We start from the raw sequence: 21,545 nt of genomic DNA on the forward strand, positions 1-21,545 counted from the left end.
TCCTCAGGTAGATGTCTAAGGTCTAACAACATCTTATCCTGGGTAGGTGAAATAGAGGAACATGATACAGAATTACACTTTAACAAGGGGATTTTACAATTGGAAGCAAATTTGAATGTGCACGACTTACTCTGAAGGTCGAGCACTAGACCGGTGTGAGAAATGAAGTCAGCTCCCAATATAATGGGGCAAGACAAGTGCTTGGCCACAAACAATTTAATTTTCCATGAAAATTTAAAAATACGAATTTTGACATATAAGGAACCTAAAATTTCTAATGGAGAAGAATTAACCGAAACATATTGAACAGACGATGAACAATAGTCAGGAAGTTTACAAATAGATTTCAATTTCGAATACCATTGAGCCGAAATAATTGAACAAACACTGCCTGAATCTAAAAGAGCTGTTACAGGTTCATTATTTAACTCAATTTTGAGAAAAGGTACAGGTGCGGGGGAGTCCGTCGCAATCCTAAGACATTCTTTGGGGCATTCAAAAGATGAATTTGAAGACTGAATTTTCCCTGAATTTTCGACCTGTTTACCAGGGGCTGAGCCTTGGGAAGCTGAATTAGTCGACTCAGCCGAAGCCGCTAGTCACTTATTATTAGTGACATTGGTGGAAGTTGCACCAGAAGTTGAGCAGGAGGGGGTGCTATTTGAATTTGGGCAATTCTTGGCGATATGTGAGAAAGCCCCACATTTAAAACAACCTTGTGATGAACCAGCTCCATTATTTGCCCTACTAGATTTGACCAATGGACATTTATTGCGAAGATGGTCAGGCGACCCGCAAGCATAACATTTACGGGGTGTGACTGGTCGGCGAGGTGGAGGCCGAGGATTACTAAAAGAAGGAGGGGGTTCTTTCGCGACACGCAAGGAATCGGCGTATCTAACTCCTTCCGCTGAAATGGCCAATGCTTCAAGTTCAGAGAAGGTTTGCGGGCACGCCGCGAAATACAAATATGACCTATAGGATGGTGAAATACCTTCCACAATAGCCTGTACAATCTGATCTTCAGGGAAGTGAAGACCAAACACCCTAGTATAGAACTTAATATCTTGGATGAAATCTGCCAAGTTTTCATCCAACCGCTGTACACGATAATAGTACTTCTGAATAAGTGAGGACCTTGCCCTAGCCGGAATGAAGTTAGCTAGCAAGTGGGCGTGGAAGTCTTCAATAGATGATTGTTTGGCAATGGCTCTTACTATTTTGTCTGAGAGAACACCAACTGCATAAGGATAAATTATCTGGAAAATTTGACATGGAGAAAGAGAAAAAACAAGAGCATGGTCCTGAAGCTCAACTAAAAGCCTTAAGAATGAAATTACTTCACTGGTGGTATTAACAGAAAACTTAGAGATACCTCTGAGCAACATTGCTAATGGATGAGGCAAGCTGCTGAACCCAGGTGACATAGTAGGTAAAGGTTTAAGTGGCAAAGAAGTTAATTCAGAACGTACATTATTCAACGAGGTACGGCGTTCAGACTCGTCCAATGGGGCAGAGGTTGTTTGAGCTCCAACGGTTTTCCTATTGACTTCTCCCTTAGGAGGCTCTTCCTCGCTACCTACATTCACCGTGGTGGGTTGATCAGTTTTGGGAGGAACTTCCCCAGTTAACAATTGGGTAACCTTACTGGACAATTCAGAAAGATTTTCAAGAACCACACTAGCTTCCTTCCTCTGAACGTCATTCAACTTCAGAGACAACAGATCGTTAACTCTATTAGAAAAATGAAATAACCTGGCTTGCACACATTTAATTTGATTAGGAGAAGGATCATTTTCTTCAAAAAAGGTAATTACAGATGCCAGCTCAGTAGTATTGTCCGTGATCGTGGAGAGAGAGTCGTCGATTTCTTTCTCTCCCAAAGTGGGGATGGAAATGGGCAAATCAAGGGACTCTCTAAGCTTATTTGTGTCTACCGCAACCGTGCCTCCAGATTGCACGTTTCTAATAGTTAATTCATAGATCAACTCCTCCTTGCGCAAATAGTTAAGATGGAGAACATCGCGAGGGCCGGGCATGATGACAAAGCAATTTTGAAAACAACCGGAAAAATCAAAAAAATTCCAGCAACTGAGAAAAATGTTAGAGTTTGAAAACAAGGCAATGTTTAGCCGTCAAAAGGGGCTAAATTGAGACCCATTCAACCATGCTCTGCTACCACTTTTTCCGAGGTATCTGTGGAACAGCAGAGGTGAAAGAAGGTGCGGGGGTGAACAGGTCCCAAAATACGAAATTAAAGTTAAGATAAAATTTAACAAGGTTATATTTTCTTTTAAAGATTAAGAAATAACAAATAGAACAGGTACTCAGTAGCCGAAACACAATTCAAAAATGTACAATTACAATGATTACAGGATTTGGGCTCCGAGAGCCAGACACCTAATTCTTGAGCAATGAGCCCAACCTTACGCTATACAAGTTTCAACAAAGGGGCAGAAGACCCCAATCATGCCCAGGAGCTCTTGCTCCCAATTACACAGTAAAGCCTCCTCGAGGCATACAGAAACAAATTTTAAGAAAGAGCGACCCGCTCTTAAGTTCAAGCTTATCAAAGGCCACACCAAATTCAACATTCAAGTTGTCCTCCAAGGACACATACACAGGGGTAAAAATACCCAACCTACTGAGGCCTATTTAGAGAAGAAACAGAAATATTACATGGCCTCTAAAATACCAACTTGAGAGGAGGCGTTCTTGCACTCCTAATACACTTTATATAAAACCTACTTGGCACTAGGCCGTTACTGCAAGGGCTAATCCCATACTAAAGAGGTGACTTTTAGAAGAAAACAATTTACATTACGTTAAGGAAGAAACGGTTGTGAAAATAAGTTCACCTCAATGCAATATGAGTGGGAGCTCGAGAGGGTTAAGCACTCTCTATCCCAATATGTAGTTTAAAAGATAGAATAGATACTAAGTGTCTTTACATTTTAGGGGAAAAGTTACATGGTGGAAAGGCTTTGGACCTGCCCCGAGAGTTAAACTGCTGAGCTGACAAGAAAAGAAGTTATTAAACGGCCATTACCTGGTGGCTGAACTGCTGCCCGAAGAAAGAGGCGCTTCCCGCCCCCTGCTACGTACTTTACGCAGAGATAGATGTTACTGAAGTGGCCTGGAGACCCGAAAATCAGCAGTTTATAAACCCTCGCGGAAAGTTCGAGGCGTTTCAGGAATGAGAACACCCTCCCACAAGAATTTTATTGGCTAGGGTTAAGCAACATATCCAAGTTGAAGAAGATACACCTGATTGGTCATAAATTAATTAAAGAAATTCGGGATTGGCTAAATTCAAACCTGGCGGAAGGAAGGGGTTAATATTGCCAACATAAACAATAACTGAAAGAAATTTAACAAAGAACAAACTTATGAACACAAAATTTCTTCATAAACATAGTTCTTTCACTTTGCACTAGGGTGCATAATTGTATTTCTTCAGTAGTGCCATCTGAAAGAGAATGTCCACACTTCTTACTACAGGCAAAACAAAAATACATCGAAAACGACCCAGTTCAGAAACTTCAAAATTTACAAGTAGTGACATCTTCTGAGAAACTAGAAAATTAACACAGTAGATAAAGTTCAGACTTCCTCCAGTAGAGGAATTTCAACTGGCGCAAAGTTTGAATTAGCGGCATGGAGGTGTACCACCCGGTACAATAATAACAACAACAACAACAACAATAATAATAATAATAATAATAATAATTCATACCAGCGATAAAACAGATAGATGTCCTTAAGGAATGCGTTGAGAAAACTGAATTACAAATCTCATTTGTGAAGATCAACTTTATTTGCACTATATTTGACATTCAATCGATCAATCAATCAATCAATCAATCAATCAATCGATCAATCAATTGATCAATCAATCAATCAATCTATCAATCAATCAATCAATCAATCAACTGCAGGAGGCAGATTGTTGTTTTCCTAGCCTTTTCTTAAAATGATTGCAAAGAAATTGGAAATTTATTGAACATCCCCCTTGGTAAGTTATTCCAATCCCTAACTTCCCTTCCTATAAACGTATATTTGCCCCAATTTGTCCTCTTGAATTCCAACATCATCTTCATATTGTGATCTTTCCTACTTTTAAAGACTTATTCATCTACTGATATACTCCCACACCATATCTCCACTGACAGCTCGGAACATACTGCTTACAATAGAGTTAAAGTAATGTATCATTAATGCCCACCTTTTCAATACAAAATATACAGAGTTTAAATTACATAAATGCTTAGGGACTAGTTACGACCTAATATTAGGACATCATCAGCCTAAAGCAAAATTAAAACATAAATACCAAAGAAATCAAACAATGTAAAGACACATAAGGTCTCGTAAATGTACATACCATGTGAGATATTGAGAAAAGAATTATAGAGACGTGCAGCACTATGTTAAAAAATAACTCCATGACAGAGATTCATAAAAAGTCCAGTGCGCATTAAGAAGATGTTAAAGATAGGAATCCTTGAGTTGCTGGATAAGGAGATTAGTATACGCTGGCTCCTTTAAGATGCTGTTATCCAACTAAAGAACAACTGAGCCAAAGTCACGTTGTTTATTTACGATTAAAGTCCAGTGCGTCGTACAGCATTAAAAAGTTGTTAGGGATGGATATCTTTCAGTTGTAGGTCAAGGAATTCAGTAAATGCTTGCTCCTTAAATGTGCTGTTGTACATTCGAAGAACAATGGAACGAAGTTACATCGTTTTTCAAGATATTCATAGACGTAAAAACACATAGATGCTAGAAAGGCTCTTCTGTTTTTTGGAACTTGAAGGAAAGCGATTGTTGCATGTGGAGGCTTAAGAATCCAGAGATGCGCTACACTATGTTAAAAAATAGAGATCCATAAAAAAGTCTAGTGCGCCGTATAAAAGTAAAAAGTTGTAAAAGTAATCCTTAAGTTGCTGGTCATGTAAATCGAAAAAGGCTGGCTTCCAAGCGATGCTGCTGTTAATTCAGAGATCAGTTGAAATTGTAGTAACATTGTCTTCACAAGATGTTTATAAACTTGATATACCGGTATATGAGGATGCGAAGTATGATGCTAGAAGAAAGTTCTTCTGTTTCTAGAATCTTGAAGGACGATGGATGTTACATGAGGAGGATTAACATACAAGGATTGGGGCAAAAGTCATGGCAAATATTTTTTTCTTGTAGATATGTGAACGGATCACAAACGTATATGTGTCGTGTGGAAGTTCTGCAGGCATAGTATGTTTGCAGAACGACAGACGGCTCTGTGATAGCTGGTAGTAGCGCAGCGAGGGCTGTGAAATCAGTCAGTTGGTGAGTGTTGTGCGAGATGGAAGTAACCCTTGTTGAGCAGCGCGCTTACATCAAAATAGGGAGAAATGTGATGCAATGTCACAGTGAATTAGTGGAAGCCCTTGGAGATAATGCCCTACCATACCATACAGTAGCATGGTGGGTAGGAAAGTTTCAGCAAGGACGTGTGTCAACCAGTGATGAGCAACGTTAGGGATGACCTGTCAGTGTGCAGACTGACGTGGCACGTGCCGTCATTGAGCAGCTCCTGGATGAAGACAGACGATGGACGCTACTGGAGTTAGAAAGGGCAAGTGGCATTGAGAAACGCACCATCCACAGGATATTGCATAATGAGCTGCAACTGCGCAAAATCGCATCGCGGTGGATACCGCATGCAGTGACGGAAGTTCAAAGTTGGGTGCGCTATGCAATATGCTCTGACCACCTTCATGCCGGCAACAGGACGGCGATCAATTCTTGTCATGAATAATAGCCGGCAATGAATTTTGGGCCAGGCCATACGAACCAGAACTGAAACATCAGTCCGCGATGTGGCGACATGCTGGATCACGAAGGAGGCACAATGTCCGTCAGAATCCTTCCTGAGTCAAATGACGTCGGGGGTGGCTCATTGTTTGCCACCTTGTTCCACGTGGCAGAACAGTGAGCGCACAGTACTATAGGGACTTCCTGGTGCGACAGGTACGACGTGGCGTTCGGGAGAAATGTCCGGATCTTGTGGAAAGTGCAATAATCCTGCATGACAATGCAAAACCACATAAAGCAGAGTGTGTAGGGCAGCTACTGGGACGCTGAGGATGGGAAGAATTGGAGCACCCACCGTGTGTTACGATATTTCAGTGCTATTCATTGTCCACACATGTAGTTAACACTTTGTCCTTTCATCTGTATATGTCACATTTTCTAACCAGACTCCTATGTTCAAGGAAAAAAATAGTTGCCATGGCTTTTGCCCCAACCCTCGTATATTAACATATATGGAGTTAAAGTGCTTCTTGAACTACTTTTAGTGAAAGACTAATTCTTTACTTGTAGTTTTCCCATGCATTGTTTTATAATTTTATTTAATCGGCTGATGATGATACAGAATAGTGGTCGAAACCGGTCCCGCTTTTAATCAAATAAGAATGTAACATCCTTGTATTTCTTTATTTCTTGTTTCAATTTAATTGCATTTGAAACTTGGCAATAATTTGTCCGTCCCTTAAGACACTTGTTATTCAAATGTTATCAAAAATAATAAAAACGTAATCTTAGTAACACCTTGTTCATATAAAGAACTTGTAGAAATGTGTGTTATATATCTCATTGCACAAGTGGTCTTAAAAGGCTTGTTGTGTTCGTTAAAATTATACAATGATGTATTGAATAAAATTATAAAGTAAAAAACGGTTAACAGTAATTGGTTGGCCTTCCGTCTTCTCTACTGATGTAATACATGTGAACTAAAATTTCTCAGTTCAATTGGAAGGATTTGAATCAACCTGAAGCTAAATCAAGACAAAGAAATTGTATGTGTTAAAATATAATGGACCTGGACAAGCTAAAGGGTGTGTAATTTACGGTATATGTGGCTCACCTTGGACAGCGTGTTGAGAAGCATCAGTTTGGGTGAAGGTACGGACTAAAACTGATGGATGGAGTGTAGTGAGGTAGGTTATATCTGGAGGGGAGAGGTGAAGGGGAGGAGCGGGTTGGGGGAGAAGTGGGTTGGAGGAGGAGAGGACAGGAGGAGGAGTTTAAGGCGGGTCCTGTGAACAGTGTGGTAGAGGTTTGTAACGTGATAGGGTATTGTGTATCGCGCTAAATATTGACCATCTATTTGGGAGATCAATACATCTAAAAACTTTAATTATAAAATCAAAGAGAATGTTAGTTTTTTCTGAGATTTCGTTTGGGTTCGAATTGGAGTTAAAGAACTGATCCAAGTGAATGAAGCATTCCTCTGTGACGTCGAAAACAGGGCCTTTATTTACATTCATAAGAACCTCTAAATCCTGTTTTATGTTACTGAAGTTATGCTTGAAATCTTGAATGTGTTGTCCGACTGCCGAGTATCTGTTATGTTTTATAGCATTTACATGCTCCGTGTATCTGATTTTGAAGCTCCTCCCGATCTGTCCGATATACGAGGACTCACAGTTTTGACATTGGAATCTGTAGACATCCGACTTTTGATAAATGTCAGTTTTATTAATTGAGCTGGTATTTCACTCAATCAATCACTACTGATCTGCATTTAGGGCAGTCGCCCAGGTGGCAGATTCCCTATCTGTTGTTTTCCTAGCCTTTTCTTAAACGATTGCAAAGAAATTGGAAATTTATCGAACATCTCCCTTGGTAAGGTATTCCAATCCCTAACTCCTATAAACTTCCTACAAATGAATATTTGCCCCAATTTGTCCTCTTGAATTCCAGCTCTATCTTCATATTGTGATCTTTCCTACTTTTAAAGACACCACTCAAACTTATTTGTCTACTGATGTCCTCCCGGTATGTAATATACTCTTTACCCAAGACTTATGATGCCGTATAGATCTTTGTTAACTTGTATACTAATAGTTAAATGAGAACATTCTTACTTGTTGTTGACTGTAGTTTTGAATATAGACTAATTATTGAAGAATATATGGTGAAGAATATTCTCGATTTTTGCAGTATGAGAATACAAGTTAACAAAGATCTATACAACAACATTCAATTATGAACTCTTTATAACTCCTTCAACAAAATTACGGAGACCGCGAACCCACTACGTAAATAACGAGACTAATGGATTAGTTGGATCCAACTTTATAATCTACATAGCGCCATACTACAGTTAAATATCACGACTTTTCAACAAGAAAGTTTCAATGTCATCTCAAGCAGCTACTAAGTTCCATTAACCTTCTCTCCAACATGTAAATCAAGTTGCTTCCAGCCAAATTTCACTCGAACTTTGATACGGCAACTTTAGCCATAGACCTTCTTGTTATTATGTGGTTAAGGCCTAGTTTGTCTAATTTATAAAATCATTTTTTAAAATTACTAGTGTAATATCATACCAACTTAAAATTTTTTCTTCACAAACATTTTAAATGAAGTTTTAATTGTAAATTATTATTTAAGAACTCATAACAATTTCTCACATTGTATAATTTCACTCTAATCATATATTCTCATTTTATATTTTTTACCATGACAATCAGGATCCTGATTTTTATCTTTAAGTATGAGTGTAAAAAGGCTGATGATGCCCTTTTAAAGGGTGAAACATGTCCCTTCAAATTTTAATTTAATAGGATGTAAGTCCTAATTTTGTAAATTCTATTGTATTGAATAGGTTGATCCTAATAAATTTTAGTAATATCTTAAATTGACCTACATTTCAATACGGACCAAATATGAAATTTGTAACATGCTACTCTTTTGTCGGAAATCACCCGGAACAAATCAAGCTGCTTTTCTTTGGATTCTTTCCAGTTCCTGAATCAAGTAATCCTGGTGAGGGTCCCATACACTGGAACCAAACTCTAGTTGGGGTCTCACCAGAGACAAATATGCTCTCCTTTACATCCTTACTATAACCCCTAAATACCCTCATAACCATGTGCAGAGATCTGTACCCTTTATTTACAATCATATTTATGTGATTACCCCAATGAAGATCTTTCCTTATATTAATACCTAGGTATTTACAATTCTCTGAGTTCTATTTTCAGTCACCCATTCAGTCACTCTTTTGTCAAGTCTAATTGCACTCATTTTTGCCAGTAGTCTCCCATGATCTACGGTACCCTATCAAATGCCTTAGACAGGTCAATCGCGATCCAGTCCAATTGACCTCCTGAATCCAGGATATCTGCTATATCTTGCTGGAATCCTACAAGTTGGGCTTCTGTGGAATAACCTTTCCTAAACCCAAACTGCCTTCTATCAAACCAGTTATTAATTTCACAAACATGTCTTATATAAACAGAAAGAATACTTTCCCAAAGCTTACATACAATGCACGTCAAACTCACTGGCCTGTAATTTTCAGCTTTATGTCTACCATGCTTTTCTTTATATACAGGGCCTACTAGAGCAACTCTCCATTCATTTGCTGAAGTTCCTTCATGCAAACAATAATCAAACCAGTACTTCAGATATGGTACTAAATCCCAACCCATTGTCTTTATTATATCCCCCGAAATCTTATCAATTGCAACTGCTTTTCTAGTTTTCAACTTTTGTATCTTACTGTAAATGTCATTGCTGTCATACGTAAATTTTAATATCTCTTTAGTATTAGTCACCTCCTCTATCTGGACATTATCCTTGTAACCAACAATCTTTACATACTGCTGACTGAATACTTCTGCCTTTTGAAGATCCTCGCATACACACTCCCCTTGTTCATCAATGATTCCTGGAATGTCCTTCTTGGAACCTGTTTCTCCCTTAAAGTACCAATACGTACTTTTCCATTTTTCACTAAAATTTGTATGGCCGCCAATTTTCCTTGCCATCATGTTATCCTTGGCTGACTTCTTTGCTAGATTCAATTTCCTAGTAAGTTCCTTCAATTTCTCCTTACTTCCACAGCCATTTCTAACTCCATTTCTTTCCAACCTGCACCTCCTTCTTAGTCTCTTTACTTCCCTGTTATAATATAGTGGATCTTTACCATTCCTTACCACCTTTAAAGGTACAAACCTGTTTTCACATTCCTCAACAATTGCTTTAAACCCATCCCAGAGTCTGTTTACATTTTTATTTACCGTTTTCCACTGATCATAGTTACTTATTAAAAACTCCCTCATGCCTGTTTTATCAGCCATAGTCCTAATTTTAATATCTTCCTTTCTTTCACATTTATTTTTAATTACCACAAAAACAGCTTCGTGATCACTAATACTATCTATTACTTCGGTTTCTCTACAGAGCTCATCTGGTTTTACCAGCACCACATCCAGAATATTCTTCCCTCTAGTTGGTTCCATCACTTTCTGAATCAGGTGCCCTTCCCATATTAACTTATTTGCCATTTGTTGGTCATGCTTCCAGTCGTTCACATTACCTTCCCAATTGACATTTGGTAAATTGAGATCACCCACTACAATCACGTTCCTTTCCTTATCATTTCCCACATAGCTTATTATCTTATCAAATAATTCTGAATCAGCATCTGCGCTACACTTTCATGGTCTGTACACTCCAAAGACATCAAGTTGTCTATTATCTTTAGAGATGAGCCTTACCCCTAGAATTTTGTGATTGACAATATCTGGTAAGTACAATATATATCTATTAAATTACTTAATTCTATTCCTTTCTTTACAATACTTCTACAGTTCAGCGCTAACAGTTTTATGTCATCCCTACTTGATTTCCAGTTCCCTGTTCCCTTAACACCGCTCCCTAGGCCAGCCTGTTTCCCTGAATGTACCTCCCTATAACCCTTCTAAACAAATTTCCTAACTTATATGTACCACTGCGGTTTAAGTGAAGGCCTTCTGAGCGCAGATCGCTATCTCCTACCCGTCCATTAGGATGTAGAAATCTCACTCCCAGTTTCCCACATACCCACTCCATGTGTTGTTGTTGTTTGAGTCATCAGTCCATTCACTGGTTTGGTGCAGCTCTCCATGCCACCCTATCCGGTGCTAACCTTTTCATTTCTACGTAACTATTGCATCCTATATCTGCTCTAATCTGCTTGTCATATTCATACCTTGGTCTACCCCTAGCGTTCTTACCATCTACACTTCCTTCAAAAACCAACTGAACAAGTCCTGGGTGTCTTAAGATGTGTCCTATCATTCTATCTCTTCTTCTCGTCAAATTTAGCCAAATCGATCTCCTCTCACCAATTCGATTCAGTATCTCTTCATTCGTGATTCGATCTATCCATCTCACCTTCAACATTCTTCTGTAACACCACATTTCAAAAGCTTCTATTCTCTTTCTTTCTGAGCTAGTTATCGTCCATGTTTCCCTTACATACAATGCCACGCTCCACACAAAAGTCTTCAAAAAATTTTTTCTGATTCCGATATCAATGTTTGAAGTGAGCAAATTTCTTTTCTTAAGAAAGCTCTTCCTTGCTTGTGCTAGTCTGCATTTTATGTCCTCCTTACTTCTGCCATCGTTAGTTATTTTACTACCCAAGTAACAATATTCATCTACTTCCTTTAAGACTTCATTTCCTAATCTAATGTTTCCTACATCACCTGCCTTCATTCGACTGTACTCCATTACTTTTGTTTTGGACTTATTTATTTTCATCTGGTACTCCTTACCCAAGACTTCATTCATATCATTCAGCAACTTCTCGAGATCTTCTGCAGTCTCAGATAAAATAACAATATCATCGGCAAATCTCAAGGTTTTGATTTCCTCTCCTTGGACTGTGATTCCCTTTCCAAATTTCTCTTTGATTTCCTTTACTGCCTGTTCTATGTAAACATTGAAAAGGAGAGGGGACAAACTACAGCCTTGCCTCACTCCTTTCTGGATTGCTGCTTCTTTTTCAAAGCCCTAGATTCTTATCACTGCAGACTGATTTTTATACAGATTGTAGATAATTCTTCGTTCTTGGTATCTGATCTCTATCATCTTCAAAATCATAAATAGCTTGGTCCAATCAACATTCTCGAATGCCTTTTCTAGATCTACGAATGCCATGTACGTGGGCTTGTCCTTCTTGATTCGATCCTCTAAGATCAGACGTAAAGTCAGGATTGCTTCACGTGTTCTTATATTCTTCTGAAGCCAAATTGATCTTCTCCCAACTCAGCTTCAACTTGTTTTTCCATTCTTCTATAAATAATACGTGTTAAAATTTTGCAGGCATGAGATACTAAACTAATGGTGCAGTAGTTTTCACACCTGTCAGCACCGGCTTTCTTGGGAATAGGTATAACAACATTCTGCCGAAAATCGGATGGGACTTCTCCTGTCTCATACATCTTGCATACTAAATGAAATAACCTTGCCATGCTGGTTTCTCCTAAGGCAGTCAGTAATTCAGAGGGAATGTCATCAATTCCAGATGCCTTGTTCCTATTTAGGTCACTCACAGCTCTGTCAAACTCTGACCTCAAAATTGGGTCTCCCATTTCATCAGCATCAACAGCCTCTTCATGTTCCAGAACCAAATCATCTACATCTTTACCTTGATACAACTGTTGGATATGCTCCTGCCATCTCTCTGCTTTGTCTTCTTTCCATAGAAGTGGCTTTCCATCTGAGCTCTTAATATTCATACACCTAGATTTCCTTTCTCTAAAAGTTTCCTTGATTTTCCTGCATGCAGCATCTACCTTTCCCGGGACCATACAGCCTTCGACATCCTTGCACTTCTCCTTCAGCCATTCTTCCTTCGCTACCTTGCACTTTCTATCCACTTGATTCTTTAATCGCCTGTATTCTTTTCTGCCCTCTTCATTTCTAGCATTCTTGTATTTTCGTCGTTCATCAATCAGGTCTAGTATCTCCTGAGTTATCCACTGATTCTTAGTTGATCTTTTCTTCCTTCCTAACATTTCTTCAGCAGCCCTACTGACTTCATTTTTCATGACTATCCACTCTTCCTCTATTGTGTTTCCTCCAGCCTTTTCATTTAATCTTTGTGCAACATGTTCCTTGAAACAATCCCTCACACCCTTTTCTTTCAACTTGTCTAGATCCCATCTCCTTGCATTCCTTCCTTTCTTCAATTTCTTCAACTTCAGATGGCATTTCATGACCAACAAGTTGTGGTCAGAGTCCACGTCTGCTCCTGGGAAAGTTTTGCAATCCAACACCTGGTTTCTGAATCTCTGCCTAATCATAATGAAGTCTATTTGATACCTTCCAGCGTCTCCAGGTCTCGTCCATGTATACAACCGTCGTTTATGGTGTTTGAAGCACGTATTGGCAAGGACAAAATTATGATCAGTGCAGAATTCAACCAGCCGACTTCCTCTTTCGTTCCTTTGTCCCAATCCAAATTCTCCCTCTGTACTACCTTCTCTTCCTTGGCCTACCACTGCATTCCAGTCTCCAATCACAATTAGATTCTCGTCATCTTTTACATTTTGTATTAAATCTTCTATCTCCTCATATATTATTTCTATTTCTTCATCATCCACTGAACTAGTAGCCATTGTTGCTCATGTCCGTAGGTTTAACCTTAAAGTGCCCTACACGTGATCCCCGGGTGGTGCTAAGCGAGCAACAGCAAACAGACGACCAGACATATTTCTTTCCTGGTCAAGATACAACATTAATGAACATGACTTCATTATCCAAAGGTCATTTTCAGGACCAAACTACTACTACTACTATTAATACTACTAATACTGCTACTACTAGGAGGAGACTGGGACTTACTGTCCGTATTTGCCAACTTAATATAGAAGGCATTAGCCGATCCAAGAGTGAAGCGCTGTCTAAGCTGCTACTTTCTTATGAAGTTGACTTAGTAGTTATCCAAGAAACTCATGCTGCAGATGATCAGCAGTTGAGAACAAGAGGAAAGATTCCAGGATATGATCTTCTGGGAGCTACCTATCATCAAGCGTATGGTAATGCCACCTACGTACGCTCCACCATAGATAATGCCTACCTTATCTCTTCCAGTACAAGCGAGGATATTCATGCTGTTGTTACTCGAATAGGTGACACTGTAGTCTCAAATATCTATAAACCACCGAATGTCAAGTGGCCTAGTCAAGTTTTAGATGTGCATCCACACCCAGCTGTCTATGTAGGAGACTTCAACAGCCATCATCAGGAGTGGAATTACAGAACCAACAACGACAATGGAGAGGCGCTAATGGGTTGGGTTGAAATTAATGACCTTTTCCATGTTTTTGACGCCAAGGATCGAGGTACTTTTAGATCTGCAGCATGGAGATTAGAGTATTGCCCTGACCTATGCTTTGTGTCTAGAAACAAAGACGATAAATCCTTACCAATCATCCGGAAAGTGCTCACAGACTTTCCTCATAGCCAGCACCGACCAGTCCTCTATGAGCTTGGAATGCAGATTCCTCTAGTTTCAACTACCCCACGACCACGCTGGAACTTCAGTAAATCTAACTGGTCTGCCTTTACAGAGGATCTTGACAATGTTTTGCGAAAGATACCACAAACAAGTACAGGATATGAGAGATTCGTGGGAGCTGTGATATCTACAGCAAAAAAGCACATCCCTAGGGGCTTTCGTAGAGAGTATATCCCTGGATGGAGTGAGGAAACAGATAATCTTTATCAACAATACATTGATAGTGGTGATCACGAAATTGCAGATCAACTTTTACATAGCTTAGATTCTGCAAGAAGACAAAAGTGGATCTCAAAAGTTAAATCTCTTGACTTTACAAAATCCAGTCGTGAAGCTTGGTCCCTTCTCAGGAAGCTGGGGGATGGAAAACCCAATACACAAATGAATTCAGAAATTCACCCAAACAAAATTGCATCTCATATAGTCACGACATCCAAAAGTAGCAGGGATAAAGTATTCACGAAACGAATAAAGAAGAATCTGAAAATCCTGAAGGACAGTGTCCCAGATACATCAGAGTACTCCAGACCTTTTACTGAGAATGAGATAACTATTGCAATTGCTGATATCAAGCCAGGCAAAGCACAAGGTGTGGATGGTATTCACCCAGAATTTATCACTCATTGTGGGGATAGAGCTAGAGTAAGGTTGTCCACCTTCTTCACGAACATCCTACAGAGTGGGCAATTGCCAAAACTATTCAAACAAACAAAGATCATAGCCATCTTGAAGAAAGGCAAAGCCAGCGATATACCAGGGAGCTTTCGACCTATTGCCCTGCTTAGTGTGACATATAAATTACTAGAAAGGCTCCTTCTCAATAGAATTGGCCCAGAGATCCTCGAGAAAATCCCAGTGGAGCAGGCAGGATTCAGACCGAACAGAAGCACTACAGACCAAATAATGTCTCTCACAACTTACATAGAAGCAGGCTATCAGAGAAAGCTTAAGACATCAGTGGCTTTTATTGATCTGACAGCAGCCTATGATACAGTCTGGAAGGATGGCCTACTCTTCAAGTTTCTGAAAGTGATACCATGTAAGACGACTGCCCAGCTCTTGAATAATATGCTAAGCCAAAGACTTTTCCAAGTACATATGGGGAATACCTGTCTCCTTGAAGCAGCAAGCCTGAGGTTGTTCATGTATCTCAGTATGAAGGCCATGACTCTCACCAGCCGTGACCAAGAAGAAAAGCGTTGGACGAAATCTTCAAGGAAATGACTAACAACAAGTAAGCAAACAGCTGGTTTCCGTTGCTCTGGTACATCAGTGAGTTCGGAAGTTTTCTTCATGTCGCTGGCAGGCCAGGTTGATGGTGGCTGGTAGTGCCAGGATGGTCCCGCCCGCCATAACAGATTGTCTTGAAGAAGATGTGGTTCAATCCCTCTCGAAATGATGTCAGCTGGATTGTCCTGTGACGTCACATGGTTCCACTGTTCTACAGATGAAAGTTGTTGCATCTCAGACACTCGGTTACCAACAAACGTTCTCCAAGATGCGGGCTCTCCTGCAAGCCAAGCTAGTACTATGGTAGAATCAGTCCAATAGTAGTTTTGTTCAATTTTGAGGTTAAGTGCAGTTTTAACCTCATCCATTAATTTTACAAGTAGTAATGCACCACATAGTTCAAGTCTAGGGAGGGAAATCTGTTTCAGTGGTGCTACTCTGGATTTGGAGCTTAACAGCACTACTGTTACATTATCCTTGACATCTATACTCCGTAGGTAAACAGATGCTCCAAAGGCCCTTTCTGAAGCATCAGAGAATCCGTGTAACTCATATTGTTTAATCCCCCCGTTTCCCGTCACTCTTTGAGGGATGCAAATGTCGTTGAGTGATGGCAAATACGCATGAAACTGTTCCCAAGTAGTTAATAGCTCAGGAGGCAAACTCTGATCCCAGTCCACTTTCGCCTGCCATAAGTGTTGCAAGAAAATTTTACATTTTATTATTACTGGACCTAAGAGGCCCAAAGGATCAAAAATGGATGAAGTGCAGGATAACACACTACGTTTTGTCCAGGTTGTGGTCTTCTGGGTGTGACTGGTAGCTACAAACTGGAAGATGTCCTTTAGAGGATGCCACAGTAGTTCCAAGGCCTTAATGGTACCCTGTTCCTTGTCATCCAGACTCCAAGGCAGTTGTGATTTTTGGTGCTCAAAAGGTATGTGCTCTTAAAGAGTGGGATGGTTAGCACACCATTTATGAAGAGGAAAGCCTGCGCTACTGAGTAGTTCGATCAGCTCTTGTTGCAGACTGAGTGCATCTTCAATGGTATCTGCTCCACTCAGAACATCATCAACATAGAAGTCTCTTTGTAATGTCTCCGACGCTCTTGGGTATTGCAGTGCACAATCGTTGGCAAGTTGTACCAGGCATCTCATGGCTAAAAAAGGCGCTGCTGAGGTACCATAAGTTACAGTGGAAAGTCGATAAATCTGGATAGGTTCATTCGGAGATGAACGCCATACAATGCGTTGCAGATCTTGGTCATCAGGATGAACTAGAATTTGCCTGTACATTTTTGTTACATCTGCAGTGAAGGCATACTTATGTGTTCTAAATCTGAAGATGATAGAATACAAGTCTTCTTGCACCGTAGGTTCAACCATCAAGATATCGTTCAGTGAGTAGTTACTAGTAGTTTTAGCAGAGGCGTTGAAGACGACTCTGACCTTAGTGGTAGTGCTGGACTGCTTAATTACAGCATGATGCGGCAGGTAATATGTTGGCTTATTAGTTTGCGTTGTCACAAGTTCCATGTGATGAAGATCAGCATATTCTGTCATGAACTCAACATAGTCCTTCTTCAAGTCTGGTTGGCGATGTAACCGCTGTTCAATTTGACTGAGGCAACGAGTGGTGTATTTAAATAAATCCCCAAGTTCCTCATGGTGTGGTTTAATTGGCAGTCTTCCGGTGCTATCCCTAGTAGTGTTGTTCACAAAGTGTTCTTCGCACTGACTTTCTTCCTTAGAACGCAGGGGAGACATCTTTACTTCCTCTTGTTGCCCAAATCGTTTGATCTGTATGTGCAGTTCATTGCCGTGCACAAGACAAGACATTACTTTCTTGCTGGTAGACTTTTGAGAGTGTGGTGGTATCTTGCCTGATAAGATCGAACCAAATTCAGTGTCCTGTAGTACAGGATGATTTTCTCTCGTGAGTTAACCATGACGCAGTATGTCAAAAAACACAGAAGCCCCCAGTAGTAAATCAACTTCACCTGGTGTACTAAATTGAGGATCCGCCAAGGGAATGTCCTGTGGTAGCTGCCAGTCAGACGTGTCAAGCAGCACTGTAGGGAGCTGACCAGTTATGCGAGGAAGTACAGCACAAACAATAGGGGTAGTGTAGTCTGTGACCCTAGATGTAACTTGGATTTGACAAATATGTGATGATTCAGTTGCCTTAGTATCACTAATTCCCCTTATAGGCATTGAGTGCCAACTCAATTCAATCCCTAAGCGATCTGCCAAACGCCTGGACATGAAATGCATTTGAGACGCACTATCAAGTAGAGCTCGGCACTGATGTGCATTCCCACGTTTGTCTGTGACCACTACGAGAGCTGTTGACAATAGAACTTCTACATGAGTATAGTTGCTCTTCACAGCACAGTAGGTTTTGCTGCTGAGTCTGGTTGGTTTCTTATGTTGTAGAAAGTACTCTGCTCCTTGTGCAACCGAGTATGATGTCTATTATTGCAGATTCGACAATTTCCTGAACTACACTCCTTTAAAGTATGATTAGCACCCAGACAGTTAAAGCAAAGTTTACACTTCTTGGTGAAATCTATTCTATTTCCAACGCTGGCTTCACGAAACTTAGGGCATTTTTTTTAGGGTGTGAAAAGCCTTAAAAAACTCACAATGAGTTGCTGTTGTGACAAAGGACTTCTTACTGCTCTTATCACCACCATGTTTGGATACGACCTGTTGCTTGTCGCTTTGGTGTTTTTTGGGGTTGATTAGCTCCAGAACTTGACAACTATTCTCCAAGAAAGCTACTAAATCCTTCAGGCAAGGTAACTTCTTATCTGAGGATTTAACTTCCCACTGTTTTTTTGACCGAGGCTGATTCGATCTAGCACTAAGTGAGATAACAAAATTTCATGCAGAGGCACATCTATTTCCATTACTTCAATAGCGCTCAGGTTGCTCAGCAGTTGATTTAGTAACACACTTAAATCCTTAGCTGATTCTGTTTTAACTGACGGAAGATCTAGCCTTTGTTAACGTGTAGGTCTACAATCAATTTGGGGTTATTATATCTCTGAAAGATTAATTCCCAAGCTACCTTGAAATTGCTTTCAGTGACAGGCAAGCTTTCAATTAATTTATGAGGTTCTCCCGATAAGCATGATAGTAGGTAATTCAGAAATAATTCCTGTAAATTTTGGCAGTGAAATTGTAGGGAGTCTTCTTTCATGTATGCTACTGGTATTTGAAGAACTAGATGTTGCGGGGGAAGTTGCATTCGAATTTGCATTCAACAGAGTTTCCATCTTAGATTCTATTTCTAGGATGAGTTCTTCAGTGGATTCCCTATCTGCATCATGAACTTCTTCGGTATCGCTAATTTCTAACTGGATTTGAATATCGTTGTATTCCTCCTTACTTGAACATGGCAGCTTCTGCCTAACTCGAATATTATTCAGATTTGAGACTTCATTAAATGTACTGACAAAACTAGCTATACGCTTTATACGAGACTTAATAACTGCTCTCTTTTTTATGAGACCTCTTCGCTGGACAGGATCCATGGTGAAGGATAACAAGAAATAATGGATATATTATAAAGGACTGGGAATGCCAGACTACTTACAGATCAGGAGGATGTATCCTTCCACAACAGCACTGCGCAGCTGGGCTGCACTCTGGTGGTCACTTCTGGAACTACTGCCATGGATCTGGATTACTACTCCTTGGAATCTCCACCAATTGGGTTGACAAGACTGTATTCGTCCACGCAAGATGGCGGCAACACACGCTTCAATCTCGAAGTTTAAAATGAATGAGAACTGTATTAGAACTCATTTAATCACATCACAACTCACAGTGTTTCATGTAGAAAATGATTGTGAATCACATACACGGCACGTTAGTTGAAGTCACTCATTTGTACCTTACTGCGCAGTACTTAGCACGTGGGTGGTTGTAAGTTTGGAGGTAAAACGAACACATTCGTACTTACACAAATGTAAACACTTGTCAATAAACTGTAATCACTAATAGGCCTAAATGCGCAGATTATGAGATGTAATATCGTCACATCGGGCACGTTTTCGAGTTGCTTACTCATGTTGAACGAGGCCTAGCTCTTCCCACAGTCCACGAAATGTACTTCATTAAGTGCAAAGGGAAGGCCAATATAATGTACATTACATACTTCATTTATTCACAAAACTATTTACACTGTACAAAATATACATTAGGACGCCATGGTCCATGATGTAGCGCACAAACACAATACTGTTACCCACGCTCGTCCAAGTCTCGGAACTCACTGACGCCGGTGAGGCGCGTGACTCTGCCCCCCTTCCACTGGGGCTGTAGCAGTCTGATTGTGCTGACCTCTGACGAAAAGAAAAATACATGGTGTTCAACACTTGTCTACAAAAAACAAAAATGGATAAAATAAGGAATGTGAATATCCGACAACAGCTTGGATTGGAAAGAAGCTTGCTGGAGACTCTAGAAGTGAAGAGATTGCAATGGTATGGTCACATGAAAAGAATGAACCCTCACAGGACTCCTCGAACATACTTTGACGACAATGTTCCTGGGAAGAGACCAAGAGGAAGACCTCGTGATGTTTGGGGAAAACACATAATGAAGTACCTTGAAATTAGTGATGCGAACTGGTGTCTCATATATGAGCAGCATCTGTGGATAGATAGAACAAACTGGAGGAGGCTCGTACACAACCGCACCCGGCTTGCTGGAGCAAAGAAATTATGATGATGATGATGACGACTGACCTATGGTTCAGCAGCCTGGACGTTGACTAAGCGGAACCAAAGTAAGATACAAGCAGCTGAAATGAGGTTCTTGAGGAGTATACAGGGAAAGACAAGGCGAGATAGAATACAAAATGAGGAAATAAGGAGAAGCATGGGAGTGTGTATACTTCAAGAAGAGATTGATATAGCAAAGCTAAAATGATGAGCATACCGGGAGAGAGAATACCAAAGAGAACATTCATGGATACAGAGACTGGAAAGAGGCCTAGGGGTTGGCCTAGAATGAGATGGAGAAGCTCTGTTATGGACTGTTTTGCAAATAGAGGAGTCGATAGCAATAAAGTCCTAGAAGAGGAATGGTGGAAAGATCGAGTAAGGTGGAGGGCTTTGGTACACTACCCTACCCGGAGAGAATCTGGAAAAGGGAATGGATGAAGAAGAATATCTCTCAACTTAAAGCAGCAGTAACAAAATAAATGTAATGATACATGTTTTATTTCAGTTTCAGTTCTATATTTAGAGATAATGTTGTTTGACTGTAAACCGTCGATATTCCCTATCACTCTGATCATAATCACACACAACATATCAAATTGCTTCTCACAAAAGAACAAAAAAATATGTTAATGTAAATGGATCTCACAGAAATTTCATAACCATTAATTTCCTACATGCACATCAAGCAAATGCTCAGACCATACCTTTATTAAGGCTAAAGCCATTTTCTTCCCAATCCTATCCCATCATTGTCAAAAATCTATCTGAGTTAGTTAGACATCAAGCCTCTTGCAAATAAGAGTTACTAGACTACACGAAATTCCCATGGACATCCAAAAGTAGTGTTCTTGTTTGATAGAAGGTACATTATATAAACTAATGAAATAATCACACTTACCATGTGGAGGTTTGTACTCTTTCCCAAGAATCCAAATAGTCTCCTTAGTTTTGGGAATATCATCAGGTATTATTGCACCCTCGTACGGCAAGAATGCCTCAAGCATGACATCCATCTCTAGTTGATTTCAATTCGAAACATTCACGCTGTTATGACAAAAGATAGAGAGATCAACATTATAATTATTCTCTCCCTTGTCATTTACATTCAATTCAGCTGGTAGGTTTATAGATATATCAATATATATCAATATGAGTGTTAGTCAAAATGTAAATTTTTTCCACTGTTTTGTAGGTGAAGAGGTAAGAACAATGTTTTATTTTTGACATAATCAC

At 39.9% G+C, this 21,545-nt stretch overlaps 1 protein-coding gene across 1 annotated transcript in view; it reads right to left on the minus strand.

Moving 5' to 3' along the window:
• The window catches only part of LOC136876862 (cysteine protease ATG4B), a 197,328-nt gene extending 176,003 nt beyond the window's left edge, over window positions 1-21,325 (minus strand). Inside the window, exon 1 of the mRNA XM_067150621.2 lies at window positions 21,211-21,325. Within this exon, the coding sequence (XP_067006722.2) occupies window positions 21,211-21,325 (115 nt within the window). The remainder of the gene's footprint in view (window positions 1-21,210) is intronic.
• Window positions 21,326-21,545: the final 220 nt, after the last annotated feature.

This window comes from Anabrus simplex, chromosome 7 (genome assembly GCF_040414725.1).
Source record: "Anabrus simplex isolate iqAnaSimp1 chromosome 7, ASM4041472v1, whole genome shotgun sequence".
Lineage (NCBI taxonomy): Eukaryota > Metazoa > Arthropoda > Insecta > Orthoptera > Tettigoniidae > Anabrus > Anabrus simplex.